The sequence below is a fragment of the Nerophis lumbriciformis genome, linkage group LG10, assembly GCF_033978685.3.
Source record: "Nerophis lumbriciformis linkage group LG10, RoL_Nlum_v2.1, whole genome shotgun sequence".
Lineage (NCBI taxonomy): Eukaryota > Metazoa > Chordata > Actinopteri > Syngnathiformes > Syngnathidae > Nerophis > Nerophis lumbriciformis.
The window spans coordinates 5429364-5446196 of NC_084557.2; the positions used below are offsets into that span (position 1 = coordinate 5429364).

At 26.7% G+C, this 16833-nt stretch overlaps 1 protein-coding gene across 3 annotated transcripts in view; it reads right to left on the minus strand.

Annotated features, from left to right (window-relative positions):
- The window catches only part of tpm1 (tropomyosin 1 (alpha)), a 69455-nt gene extending 53296 nt beyond the window's left edge, over positions 1-16159 (minus strand). The window contains exons 1-3 of one of the 3 annotated variants that reach the window (XM_072913900.1): positions 15848-16159; positions 15633-15758; positions 15364-15489 (exon numbers count right to left, since the gene is read on the minus strand). In XM_072913900.1, coding sequence (XP_072770001.1) covers positions 15364-15489; positions 15633-15758; positions 15848-15961 — 366 coding nt within the window. In that variant the 5' untranslated portion in view covers positions 15962-16159. The remainder of the gene's footprint in view (positions 1-15363; positions 15490-15632; positions 15759-15847) is intronic. The other 2 variants (XM_061970383.2, XM_061970382.2) reach the window with 2 other exon arrangements.
- Positions 16160-16833: the final 674 nt, after the last annotated feature.

Genomic DNA, 16833 nt, shown 5'->3' on the forward strand with positions numbered 1-16833 from the left:
ACATGACAAAAAAAACATCATACAGATTTAGTCTCAAGCGAGGCGTGACCTTTGACCTGCCATAAACTAAATGACCGCAGCGAGGTATTTGTCCAGCGGGTACATCTGCACGGATAGCATTTCTTTCCACATATGACATATTTTCCACTTCTAGCTATATTTGGTGTGAGGACACGAGGAGGAACAGCGTGTGTTTTTTTCTTCCCTCTTTTGCTAAGCAAGCAGCTGAAAGTTGACCATATAAAGAAGCAGACTATATATATCCTGCACGGTCCGACTCGGAGGGAACAAAAATTCCTTCAGCAGTCAGGGACGTGTAAAAACTGAGAGGACTCGTGTGCAAAATATTATATTACCGCTCGCTATCGTGTGTCCATATTGGAAATAGATGACTCTTTTTGCGCTGACACGACCTATAGAGTGAAGGATTGAATGGTGCACATAAAGTTATGATAAATAACATTGTAATATGTTCATGTTTTATGATAAATAACATTGTAATGTATTCATGTTTTATGATAAATAACATTGTAATGTATTCATGTTTTATGATAACTAACATTGCAATGTATTCATGTTTTATGATAAATATAATTGTAAATATTCATGTTTTATGATAAATAACATTGTAATGTATTCATGTTTTATGATAAATAACATTGTAAGGTGTTCATGTTTTATGATAAATATAATTGTAAAATATACATGTTTTATGATAAATAACATTGTAATGTATTCATGTTTTATGATAAATATAATTGTAAATATTCATGTTTTATGATAAATAACATTGTAATGTATCCATGTTTTATGATAAATAATTGTAAATATTCATGTTTTATGATAAATAACATTGTAATGTATTCATGTTTTATGATAAATATAATTGTAAATATTCATGTTTTATGATAAATAACATTGTAATGTATTCATGTTTTATGATAAATATAATTGTAAATATTCATGTTTTATGATAAATAACATTGTATTGTATTCATGTTTTATGATAAATAACATTGTAATGTGTTCATGTTTTATGATAAATAACATTGCAATGTATTCATGTTTTAGGATAAATATAATTGTAAATATTCATGTTTTATGATAAATAACATTGTAATGTATTCATGTTTTATGATAAATAACACTGTAATGTGTTCACGTTTTATGATGAAAAACATTATAATGTATTCATGTTTTATGATAAATATAATTGTAAAATATACATGTTTTATGATAAATAACATTGTAATGTATTCATGTTTTATGATAAATATAATTGTAAATATTCATGTTTTATGATAAATAACATTGTAATGTATTCATGTTTTATGATAAATATAATTGTAAATATTCATGTTTTATGATAAATAACATTGTAATGTATTCATGTTTTATGATAAATAATTGTAAATATTAATGTTTTATGATAAATAACATTGTATTGTATTCATGTTTTATGATAAATAACATTGTAATGTATTCATGTTTTATGATAAATATAATTGTAAATATTCATGTTTTATGATAAATAACATTGTAATGTATTCATGTTTTATGATAAATATAATTGTAAATATTCATGTTTTATGATAAATAACATTGTAATGTGTTCATGTTTTATGATAAATAACATTGTAATGTATTCATGTTTTATGATCAATAACATTGTAATGTGTTCATGTTTTATGATAAATAACATTGTAATGTATTCATGTTTTATGATAAATAACACTGTAATGTGTTCATGTTTTATGATAAACAACATTGTAATGTATTCATGTTTTATGATAAATATAATTGTAAATATTCATGTTTCATGATAAATAACATTGTAATGTATTCATATTTTATGATAAATATAATTGTAAATACTCATGTTTTATGATAAATAACATTGTAATGTATTCATGTTTTATGATAAATATAATTGTAAATATTCATGTTTCATGATAAACAACATTGTAATGTATTCATGTTTTATGATAAATATAATTGTAAATATTCATGTTTCATGATAAATAACATTGTAATGTATTCATGTTTTATGATAAATATAATTGTAAATATTCATGTTTTATGATAAATAACATTGTATTGTATTCATGTTTTATGATAAATAACACTGTAATGTGTTCATGTTTTATGATGAAAAACATTATAATGTATTCATGTTTTATGATAAATATAATTGTAAAATATACATGTTTGATGATAAATAACATTGTAATGTATTCATGTTTTATGATAAATAACATTGTAATGTATGCATGTTTTATGATAAATATAATTGTAAATATTCATGTTTTATGATCAATAACATTGTAATGTATGCATGTTTTATGATAAATATAATTGTAAATATTCATGTTTTATGATAAATAACATTGTATTGTATTCATGTTTTATGATAAATAACATTGTAATGTGTTCATGTTTTATGATAAATAACATTGTAATATGTTCATGTTTTATGATAAATAACATTGTAATATGTTCATGTTTTATGATAAATAACATTGTAATGTGTTCATGTTTTATGATAAATAACATTGTAATGTATTCACGTTTTATGATAACTAACATTGCAATGTATTCATGTTTTATGATAAATATAATTGTAAATATTCATGTTTTATGATAAATAACATTGTAATGTATTCATGTTTTATGATAAATAACACTGTAATGTGTTCATGTTTTATGATGAATAACATTATAATGTATTCATGTTTTATGATAAATATAATTGTACAATATACATGTTTTATGATAAATAACATTGCAATGTATTCATGTTTTATGATAAATATAATTGTAAATATTCATGTTTTATGATAAATAACACTGTAATGTGTTCATGTTTTAGGATGAAAAACATTATAATGTATTCATGTTTTATGATAAATATAATTGTAAAATATACATGTTTTATGATAAATAACATTGTAATGTATTCATGTTTTATGATAAATATAATTGTAGATATTCATGTTTTATGATAAATAACATTGTAATGTATTCATGTTTTATGATAAATATAATTGTAAATATTCATGTTTTATGATAAATAACATTGTAATGTATCCATGTTTTATGATAAATAATTGTAAATATTAATGTTTTATGATAAATAATATTGTAATGTATTCATGTTTTATGATAAATATAATTGTAAATATTCATGTTTTATGATAAATAACATTGCAATGTATTCATGTTTTATGATAAATATAATTGTAAATATTCATGTTTTATGATAAATAACATTGTAATGTATTCATGTTTTATGATAAATAACACTGTATTGTGTTCATGTATTATGATGAATAACATTATAATATATTCATGTTTTATGATAAATATAATTGTAAAATATACATGTTTTATGATAAATAACATTGTAATGTATTCATGTTTTATGATAAATATAATTGTAAATATTCATGTTTTATGATAAATAACATTGTAATGTATTCATGTTTTATGATAAATATAATTGTAAATATTCATGTTTTATGATAAATAACATTGTAATGTGTTCATGTTTTATGATAAATATAATTGTAAATATTCATGTTTTATGATAAATAACATTGTAATGTATTCATGTTTTATGATAAATAACACTGTAATGTGTTCATGTATTATGATGAATAACATTATAATATATTCATGTTTTATGATAAATATAATTGTAAAATATACATGTTTTATGATAAATAACATTGTAATGTATTCATGTTTTATGATAAATATAATTGTAAATATTCATGTTTTATGATAAATAACATTGTAATGTATTCATGTTTTATGATAAATATAATTGTAAATATTCATGTTTTATGATAAATAACATTGTAATGTGTTCATGTTTTATGATAAATAACATTATAATGTGTTCATGTTTTATGATAACTAACATTGCAATGTATTCATGTTTTATGATAAATATAATTGTAAATATTCATGTTTTATGATAAATAACATTGTAATGTATTCATGTTTTATGATAAATAACACTGTAATGTGTTCATGTTTTATGATAAATAACATTGTAATGTATTCATGTTTTATGATAAATAACACTGTAATGTGTTCATGTATTATGATGAATAACATTATAATATATTCATGTTTTATGATAAATATAATTGTAAAATATACATGTTTTATGATAAATAACATTGTAATGTATTCATGTTTTATGATAAATATAATTGTAAATATTCATGTTTTATGATAAATAACATTGTAATGTATTCATGTTTTATGATAAATAACACTGTAATGTGTTCATGTTTTATGATAAATAACATTGTAATGTATTCATGTTTTATGATAAATAACACTGTAATGTGTTCATGTTTTATGATGAATAACATTATAATGTATTCATGTTTTATGATAAATATAATTGTACAATATACATGTTTTATGATAAATAACATTGCAATGTATTCATGTTTTATGATAAATATAATTGTAAATATTCATGTTTTATGATAAATAACACTGTAATGTGTTCATGTTTTATGATAAATATAATTGTAAATATTCATGTTTTATGATAAATAACACTGTAATGTGTTCATGTTTTAGGATGAAAAACATTATAATGTATTCATGTTTTATGATAAATATAATTGTAAAATATACAAGTTTTATGATAAATAACATTGAAGTGTATTCATGTTTTATGATAAATATAATTGTAAATATTCATGTTTTATGATAAATAACATTGTAATGTATTCATGTTTTATGATAAATATAATTGTAAAATATACATGTTTGATGATAAATAAGATTGTAATGTATTCATGTTTTATGATAAATAACATTGTAATGTATGCATGTTTTATGATAAATATAATTGTAAATATTCATGTTTTATGATCAATAACATTGTAATGTATGCATGTTTTATGATAAATATAATTGTAAATATTCATGTTTTATGATAAATAACATTGTATTGTATTCATGTTTTATGATAAATAACATTGTAATGTGTTCATGTTTTATGATAAATAACATTGTAATATGTTCATGTTTTATGATAAATAACATTGTAATATGTTCATGTTTTATGATAAATAACATTGTAATGTGTTCATGTTTTATGATAAATAACATTGTAATGTATTCACGTTTTATGATAACTAACATTGCAATGTATTCATGTTTTATGATAAATATAATTGTAAATATTCATGTTTTATGATAAATAACATTGTAATGTATTCATGTTTTATGATAAATAACACTGTAATGTGTTCATGTTTTATGATGAATAACATTATAATGTATTCATGTTTTATGATAAATATAATTGTACAATATACATGTTTTATGATAAATAACATTGCAATGTATTCATGTTTTATGATAAATATAATTGTAAATATTCATGTTTTATGATCAATAACATTGTAATGTATGCATGTTTTATGATAAATATAATTGTAAATATTCATGTTTTATGATAAATAACATTGTATTGTATTCATGTTTTATGATAAATAACATTGTAATGTGTTCATGTTTTATGATAAATAACATTGTAATATGTTCATGTTTTATGATAAATAACATTGTAATATGTTCATGTTTTATGATAAATAACATTGTAATGTGTTCATGTTTTATGATAAATAACATTGTAATGTATTCACGTTTTATGATAACTAACATTGCAATGTATTCATGTTTTATGATAAATATAATTGTAAATATTCATGTTTTATGATAAATAACATTGTAATGTATTCATGTTTTATGATAAATAACACTGTAATGTGTTCATGTTTTATGATGAATAACATTATAATGTATTCATGTTTTATGATAAATATAATTGTACAATATACATGTTTTATGATAAATAACATTGCAATGTATTCATGTTTTATGATAAATATAATTGTAAATATTCATGTTTTATGATAAATAACACTGTAATGTGTTCATGTTTTAGGATGAAAAACATTATAATGTATTCATGTTTTATGATAAATATAATTGTAAAATATACATGTTTTATGATAAATAACATTGTAATGTATTCATGTTTTATGATAAATATAATTGTAGATATTCATGTTTTATGATAAATAACATTGTAATGTATTCATGTTTTATGATAAATATAATTGTAAATATTCATGTTTTATGATAAATAACATTGTAATGTATCCATGTTTTATGATAAATAATTGTAAATATTAATGTTTTATGATAAATAATATTGTAATGTATTCATGTTTTATGATAAATATAATTGTAAATATTCATGTTTTATGATAAATAACATTGCAATGTATTCATGTTTTATGATAAATATAATTGTAAATATTCATGTTTTATGATAAATAACATTGTAATGTATTCATGTTTTATGATAAATAACACTGTATTGTGTTCATGTATTATGATGAATAACATTATAATATATTCATGTTTTATGATAAATATAATTGTAAAATATACATGTTTTATGATAAATAACATTGTAATGTATTCATGTTTTATGATAAATATAATTGTAAATATTCATGTTTTATGATAAATAACATTGTAATGTATTCATGTTTTATGATAAATATAATTGTAAATATTCATGTTTTATGATAAATAACATTGTAATGTGTTCATGTTTTATGATAAATATAATTGTAAATATTCATGTTTTATGATAAATAACATTGTAATGTATTCATGTTTTATGATAAATAACACTGTAATGTGTTCATGTATTATGATGAATAACATTATAATATATTCATGTTTTATGATAAATATAATTGTAAAATATACATGTTTTATGATAAATAACATTGTAATGTATTCATGTTTTATGATAAATATAATTGTAAATATTCATGTTTTATGATAAATAACATTGTAATGTATTCATGTTTTATGATAAATATAATTGTAAATATTCATGTTTTATGATAAATAACATTGTAATGTGTTCATGTTTTATGATAAATAACATTATAATGTGTTCATGTTTTATGATAACTAACATTGCAATGTATTCATGTTTTATGATAAATATAATTGTAAATATTCATGTTTTATGATAAATAACATTGTAATGTATTCATGTTTTATGATAAATAACACTGTAATGTGTTCATGTTTTATGATAAATAACATTGTAATGTATTCATGTTTTATGATAAATAACACTGTAATGTGTTCATGTATTATGATGAATAACATTATAATATATTCATGTTTTATGATAAATATAATTGTAAAATATACATGTTTTATGATAAATAACATTGTAATGTATTCATGTTTTATGATAAATATAATTGTAAATATTCATGTTTTATGATAAATAACATTGTAATGTATTCATGTTTTATGATAAATAACACTGTAATGTGTTCATGTTTTATGATAAATAACATTGTAATGTATTCATGTTTTATGATAAATAACACTGTAATGTGTTCATGTTTTATGATGAATAACATTATAATGTATTCATGTTTTATGATAAATATAATTGTACAATATACATGTTTTATGATAAATAACATTGCAATGTATTCATGTTTTATGATAAATATAATTGTAAATATTCATGTTTTATGATAAATAACACTGTAATGTGTTCATGTTTTATGATAAATATAATTGTAAATATTCATGTTTTATGATAAATAACACTGTAATGTGTTCATGTTTTAGGATGAAAAACATTATAATGTATTCATGTTTTATGATAAATATAATTGTAAAATATACAAGTTTTATGATAAATAACATTGAAGTGTATTCATGTTTTATGATAAATATAATTGTAAATATTCATGTTTTATGATAAATAACATTGTAATGTATTCATGTTTTATGATAAATATAATTGTAAAATATACATGTTTGATGATAAATAAGATTGTAATGTATTCATGTTTTATGATAAATAACATTGTAATGTATGCATGTTTTATGATAAATATAATTGTAAATATTCATGTTTTATGATCAATAACATTGTAATGTATGCATGTTTTATGATAAATATAATTGTAAATATTCATGTTTTATGATAAATAACATTGTATTGTATTCATGTTTTATGATAAATAACATTGTAATGTGTTCATGTTTTATGATAAATAACATTGTAATATGTTCATGTTTTATGATAAATAACATTGTAATATGTTCATGTTTTATGATAAATAACATTGTAATGTGTTCATGTTTTATGATAAATAACATTGTAATGTATTCACGTTTTATGATAACTAACATTGCAATGTATTCATGTTTTATGATAAATATAATTGTAAATATTCATGTTTTATGATAAATAACATTGTAATGTATTCATGTTTTATGATAAATAACACTGTAATGTGTTCATGTTTTATGATGAATAACATTATAATGTATTCATGTTTTATGATAAATATAATTGTACAATATACATGTTTTATGATAAATAACATTGCAATGTATTCATGTTTTATGATAAATATAATTGTAAATATTCATGTTTTATGATAAATAACACTGTAATGTGTTCATGTTTTAGGATGAAAAACATTATAATGTATTCATGTTTTATGATAAATATAATTGTAAAATATACATGTTTTATGATAAATAACATTGTAATGTATTCATGTTTTATGATAAATATAATTGTAGATATTCATGTTTTATGATAAATAACATTGTAATGTATTCATGTTTTATGATAAATATAATTGTAAATATTCATGTTTTATGATAAATAACATTGTAATGTATCCATGTTTTATGATAAATAATTGTAAATATTAATGTTTTATGATAAATAATATTGTAATGTATTCATGTTTTATGATAAATATAATTGTAAATATTCATGTTTTATGATAAATAACATTGCAATGTATTCATGTTTTATGATAAATATAATTGTAAATATTCATGTTTTATGATAAATAACATTGTAATGTATTCATGTTTTATGATAAATAACACTGTATTGTGTTCATGTATTATGATGAATAACATTATAATATATTCATGTTTTATGATAAATATAATTGTAAAATATACATGTTTTATGATAAATAACATTGTAATGTATTCATGTTTTATGATAAATATAATTGTAAATATTCATGTTTTATGATAAATAACATTGTAATGTATTCATGTTTTATGATAAATATAATTGTAAATATTCATGTTTTATGATAAATAACATTGTAATGTGTTCATGTTTTATGATAAATATAATTGTAAATATTCATGTTTTATGATAAATAACATTGTAATGTATTCATGTTTTATGATAAATAACACTGTAATGTGTTCATGTATTATGATGAATAACATTATAATATATTCATGTTTTATGATAAATATAATTGTAAAATATACATGTTTTATGATAAATAACATTGTAATGTATTCATGTTTTATGATAAATATAATTGTAAATATTCATGTTTTATGATAAATAACATTGTAATGTATTCATGTTTTATGATAAATAACACTGTAATGTGTTCATGTTTTATGATAAATAACATTATAATGTGTTCATGTTTTATGATAACTAACATTGCAATGTATTCATGTTTTATGATAAATATAATTGTAAATATTCATGTTTTATGATAAATAACATTGTAATGTATTCATGTTTTATGATAAATAACACTGTAATGTGTTCATGTTTTATGATAAATAACATTGTAATGTATTCATGTTTTATGATAAATAACACTGTAATGTGTTCATGTATTATGATGAATAACATTATAATATATTCATGTTTTATGATAAATATAATTGTAAAATATACATGTTTTATGATAAATAACATTGTAATGTATTCATGTTTTATGATAAATATAATTGTAAATATTCATGTTTTATGATAAATAACATTGTAATGTATTCATGTTTTATGATAAATAACACTGTAATGTGTTCATGTTTTATGATAAATAACATTGTAATGTATTCATGTTTTATGATAAATAACACTGTAATGTGTTCATGTTTTATGATGAATAACATTATAATGTATTCATGTTTTATGATAAATATAATTGTACAATATACATGTTTTATGATAAATAACATTGCAATGTATTCATGTTTTATGATAAATATAATTGTAAATATTCATGTTTTATGATAAATAACACTGTAATGTGTTCATGTTTTATGATAAATATAATTGTAAATATTCATGTTTTATGATAAATAACACTGTAATGTGTTCATGTTTTAGGATGAAAAACATTATAATGTATTCATGTTTTATGATAAATATAATTGTAAAATATACAAGTTTTATGATAAATAACATTGAAGTGTATTCATGTTTTATGATAAATATAATTGTAAATATTCATGTTTTATGATAAATAACATTGTAATGTATTCATGTTTTATGATAAATATAATTGTAAATATTCATGTTTTATGATAAATAACATTGTATTGTGTTCATGTTTTATGATAAATAACATTGTAATGTGTTCATGTTTTATGATAAATAACATTATATTGTGTTCATGTTTTATGATAAATAACATTGTAATGTGTTCATGTTTTATGATAAATAACATTGTATTGTATTCATGTTTTATGATATATGTACTGTACTGTGCAATCTACTAATAAAAGTTTCAATCAATCAATCAAAAGCCAGCTTTCGGAGACTCTTATTTTGTTAGCGCAGGCCGGATGGAGCAGCGCTTTTATTGTGAAGACAGGAACTGTGCGGTCAGTCTTTAGGCTTTTGGCGGTTGAAATAGAAACTGTTTCTCGCCTTCCTGTCGGTCATTTTTTCTTAATAATGATCTGGCAGCAGCCACAAGACCCTCGGGTGGCGTGAATGTCAATCAAGTGACGAAAGTGAGGTCATAGTGAAGATTGATGATGGCAAATTTTTAAGTCTATTTCCAAAAAGCGGTGAAAACTATGATTTTGTGCTCCAAATCTGGACTATTTACGGAACTTGACACATTGCTACATATATTTTGCATTCTATTATTGTTCATAAAATGGGGTGGCGCGATTGGGAGAGTGGCCGTGCCAGCAACCTGAGGGTTCCTGGTTCGATCCCCACCTTCTACCAACCTAGTCACGTCCATTGTGTCCTTGAGCAAGACACTTCACCCTTACTCCTGATGGGTGGTGGTAAGCGCCTTGCATGGCAGCTCCCGCCATCAGTGTGTGAATGTGTGTGTGAATGGGTGAATGTGGAAATAGTGTCAAAGCGCTTTGAGTACCTTGAAGGTAGAAAAGCGCTATACAAGTATAACCTATTTACCATTTATATGTTTGTTTGTAAATGTTGAACATTATAAATGAAGGTTTATAAAAAAAAAAAAAGATAAATTAGGTCTATTTTTTTAATGTCTGGCTGGCGGTATGGTGTTTTTCAACCTTTTTTGAGCCAAGGCACGTTTTTTGTGTTGAAAAAATCCGGAGAAATCATTAAAAAACGAAACTCGGTTGACAGTAAAAAGTCGTTGTCGCAATTGTTGGATATGACTTTAAAGCATAACCAAACATGCATCACTATAGCTCTTGTCTCAAAGTAGGTGTACAGTCACCACCTGTCACATCACACCCTGACTTATTTGGAGTTTTTTGCTGTTTTCCTGTGTGTAGTGTTTTAGTTCTTGTCTTGCACTCCTATTTTGGTTGCTTTTTCTCTTGTTTTGGTATTTTCCTGTAGCAGTTTCATGTCTTCCTTTGAGCGATATTCCCCGCATCTACTTTGTTTTAGCAATCAAGGATATTTCAGTTGTTTTTATCCTTCTTTGTGGGGACATTGTTGATTGTCTTTGCTCCACAGTAAGTCTTTGCTGTCGTCCAGCATTCTGTTTTTGTTTACTTTGTAGCCGGTTCAGTTTTAGTTTCGTTCTGCATAGCCTTCCCTAAGCTTCAATGCCTTTTCTTTGGGGCACTCACCTTATGTTTTTTTTTGGTTTAAGCATTCGATACCTTTTTACCTGCACACTGCCTTCCGCTGTTTCCGACATCTACAAAGCAATTAGCTACCTGCTGCCACCTACTGATATGGAAGAGTATTACACGGTTACTCTGCCCAGCTCTAAACAGCACCGACACTCAACAACAACACATCATTTTCAGACTATAATTACTGGTTTGCAATATTTTTAACCCAAATAGGGGAAATTACATAACTAAATTACATCACGCCCTGACTTATTTGGAGTTTTTTGCTGTTTTCCTTTTTGTAGTGTTTAAGTTCTTGTCTTGCGCTCCTATTTTGATGGCTTTTTTTCTTTTTTTTTGGTATTTTCCTGTAGCAGTTTCATGTCTTCCTTTGAGCGATATTTCCCGCATCTACTTTGTTTTAGCAATCAAGAATATTTCAGTTGTTTTATCCTTCTTTGTGGGGACATTGTAGATTGTCATGTCATGTTCAGATGTACATTGTCTTTGCTCCACAGTAAGTCTTTGCTGTCGTCCAGCATTCTGTTTTTGTTTACTTTGTAGCCAGTTCAGTTTTAGTTTCATTCTGCATAGCCTTCCTTAAGCTTCAATGCCTTTTCTTAAGGGCACTCACCTTTTGTTTATTTTTGGTTTAAGCATAAGACACCTTTTTACCTTCACACTGCCTTCCGCTGTTTCCGACATCTACAAAGCAATTAGCTACCTGCTGCCACCTACTGGTATGGAAGAGTATTACACGGTTACTCTGCCGAGCTCTAGACAGCACCAACACTCAACAACAACACATCATTTGCAGACTATAATTACTGGTTAGCAAAAAATATTTTTTTAACCCAAATAGGTGAAATTACATAATCTCCCACGGCACACCAGACTGTATCTCAGAGCACACTAGTGGTTGAAAACCCCCGCTCTGGTAGCTTGCGATCGACGTAATGATAAATAACATTATAGCGACCTTCAAAGACGATTTTTTTGTGAGGAAACGGGATGGATTTATTAGGCTCTAAGGCAGACCTGGGCAAATTAAGGCCCCGGGGGCCACATGCGGCCCATTAAGCTTTTCAATCTGGCCCGCCGGACATTTCCAAATCATTTTTTTTAGATGTTTAAGATGTAAAGTGTAGCTGCCATTATGATGTGCACTCATCTTTTCTAATGACCGTAAGTCTTCAACTATACTAAGTATTTCAATGCTTGGAATCTGCTTGATACACTAGTTACTATGGTAATCTAATTAGTTACGATGGTAATCTAATTAGTTACTATGGTCATCTAATTAGTTTCTATGGTCATCTAATTAGTTACAATGGTCATCTAATTAGTTACAATGGTCATCTAATTAGTTTTTATGGTCATTTAATTAGTTACTATGGTAATCTAATTAGTTACCATGGTAATCCAATTAGTTTCTATGGTCATCTAATTAGTTACTATGGTCATCTAATTAGTTACTATGGTAGTCCAATTAGTTTCTATGGTCATCTAATTAGTTTCTATGTTCATCTAATTAGTTACTATGGTCATCTAATTAGTTTCTATGGTCATCTAATTAGTTACAATGGTCATCTAATTAGTTACAATGGTCATCTAATTAGTTTCTATGGTCATTTAATTAGTTACTATGGTAATCTAATTAGTTACCATGGTAATCCAATTAGTTTCTATGGTCATTAATTAGTTACTATGGTCATCTAATTAGTTACTATGGTCATCTGATTAGTTTCTATGGTCATCTAATTAGTTACTATGGTCATCTAATTAGTTTCTATGGTCATCTAATTAGTTTCTATGGTCATCTAATTAGTTACTATGGTCATCTACGTCACAGCAGCTCAGACGAGGCACCAAGCAGTGTGGCCGGGAAGCGTTTCCACAGACGCGGAAGGAGATTTTCACAACAAAGTTCTAAAGCTTAGTGATGTATCAGATATATCAGATTGTAGGTGGGTTTATTTTGTACACTTCGCGTTCATATTTCACTGTTTGTTGCATTTTTGTTGCGTTTCACTTGATTGTAAAATATCTCGATCGAACATTCATATTTTGTCAATATTCAGTGTTTTATCGTTCATATAAAAATGTAAAATTCCATTGCGTTTTTTTAAGGCGGTCTGTTATATCGTTTTTTAGCATTCAATCAGACATTATTGTGAGGTTTTGTATTCGTGTTCCTAAAAATAGATATACCGGCCCCATTGGCGTTGTTAGGCCTATTTTAGGGGGGCTCAAGCCCCCCTAAAATATTCTAAAGCCCCCCTAAATAATTTGGTGTTATTTATATATATATATATATATATATATATATATATATATATATATATATATATATATATATATATATATATATATATATATATATATATATTTTTTTTTTTTTACAAATACATGCCGACATATTCATTATAAAGTGGCCCGAATATGAGTTTAAATAAATAATCATATAAACTGTCATTATTCACTCAGTTTCCCCTCACTTCATAGCGTAAATCACCAAAAATTATTCCCGGGCGCGGCACCGCTGCTGCCCACTGCTCCCCTCACCTCCCAGGGGGTGAACAAGGGGATGGGTCAAATGCAGAGGACACATTTCACCACACCTAGTGTGTGTGTGTGTGTGACAATTGGTACTTTATGATAGAGAGCCCCCTTTACTGTGTCGGTATCCAATCCATTCCACTTGTTCATATAGAAAATGCCCACATCACTCAAAATCCAGTCCGCATTTTCTCTGCGACCTTGCTTGCGGTCCTTGGACTTGCTCATACAGAAAATGCCCACATCACTCTTGTAGAATCTATATAAAGTAATATACATTAGTCTAATGTTAAAACAATGAAAAAAAACATTAAATATATTTGTTTTATTGTATTGTTACATTAATAGCTGTTGTATTGTTATAGGATGGCTTGGTAAACATTTCATAGGATTTTCAGAGGGAGGAAAAACCAAGACATTTAATATAAAATGTCAAATTAATAAATACATTAAAAGAAAAAAAATGGTTTAAAGCCATCGTCCCGGGGAGCATTTCATTTCGTCCCGTGCATTTTTAAAATAATAATAACAATGAATAATTTCTAAGTCTTTGTTAGCCGTTTGTGAAGTTTTGTGCTCGTGCGCTACGTTCGCTCGCGTCCTGTGCATCTCCCCTGTCCTTAAAAGCTAGTGACGCCCCTGACCGGCCCCCCAGACACATTTTCTTCTCTAAATGTGGCCCCCGAGTCAAAATAATTGCCCCGGCCTGCTCTAAGGCATATTTTTGCTCCAAAAGTGAGTAAGTATTGAGGAAAAATGTCCACTTTTGAGGCTGGGAAACAAGGGTGAACCATGCAGTGATGAGAGGAAAAAAGGGAAAAAGTGTCCGTGCGTATGTCTTTTTTTTTTACTCACATCCATGGCTTTCTTCTCAGCCAGTTCAAGTTTCTCCTGGGCGTCTTTAAGCGCCTCGGAGTACTTGTCCAGCTCATCCTCCGTCCCCTTCAGCTTCTTCTGCAGCGCCAGCAGGTCGTCCTCAAGCTGAGGTGTGTGTGTGTGTGTGTGTGTGTGTGTGTGCAGAGGTAGAAGACACGTATATGGACACACACAGAGGACAGGACAGGACAGGACAGGAGAGGAGAGAAGAGAAAGTTAACGGCGGCGACACAGGTGAGGGCGGATACCTTGGCGGCCACTTCTTCAGCGGTCAGCAGCTTCTCCTCAGCAGTTTGGAACTCCTCAAACACTTTATCTCTTTCGTCCTCAGTAATACGCATTTTCTTTTCCAACTCTCTTATTTCGTCCTCTAACTACACACACACACACACACACGCGTGCATAAAGACAAGCAGGTTATGAACTGCATGAAACCAAAAGTGCTCTTCGGGCAAAGTCTGACCTGTTTGCTTCGGTCCTCCGCCGCCTTCTTGTCCGACTCGGCCTGCTCCGCTCGGTCCAAGGCGTTCTCCTTGTCCAGCTTCAGCATCTGCATCTTCTTCTTGATGGCGTCCATGGCTGCTTACGGATCTGAGCGTTTACCCTCCCCAAAAAAGACAAATGGACAAAGAGAGCGTTGGAGAGCGGCGTGTGTTCCTGAGAGGACGTGAAGCCGGAGTGCAGGCTCTGCCTCCGCGCGGCCTCACAAATATGTTCTTAGAAGAGGGAGGGAGGGCCCCGCAGATTCCTGCCAGACATCCAATACTTTTTTTGGGGAGGGAGGAGAACGTCTTGTTCAGGGTCTTTGTGGTGATTCGTCCAATCTTACTGGAACACACTTGGCCTTTAGGAGGCCTTTATATGGGATGTGCATGCAGGCTTTGCTGCTCATAGCAGAAGCTGCAAAACCCCAAACCCAGTGAAGTTGTCACGTTGTGTAAATGGTCAATAAAAACAGAATATAATCATTTGCAAATCCTTTTCAACTTATATTCAATTGAATAAACTGCAAAGACAAGATATTTAACGTTTTAACTGGTAAACCTTTTTGCAAATATTAGCTCATTTGGAATTTGATGCCTGCAGCGTGTTTCAAAGAAAGCTGGCACAAGTGGCAAAAAAGAGTGAGAAAGTTGAGGAATGCCCATCAAAGACTTATTTGGAACATCCCACAGGTGAACAGGCTAATTGGGAACAGGTGGGTGCCATGGATGAAGTGCTGGCTGTCCAGAGTCGGAACCCGGGGGTGGACCGCTCACCTGTGCATCGATTGCTGACCCGTCTCCGCTCGAGATGGTCTCCTGCTGGACCCACTATGGACTGGACTCTCACTATTATGTTAGATCCACTATGGACTGGACTCTCACACTATTATGTTGGATCCACTATGGACTGGACTCTCACTATTATGTTAGATCCACTATGGACTGGACTCTCACTATTATGTTA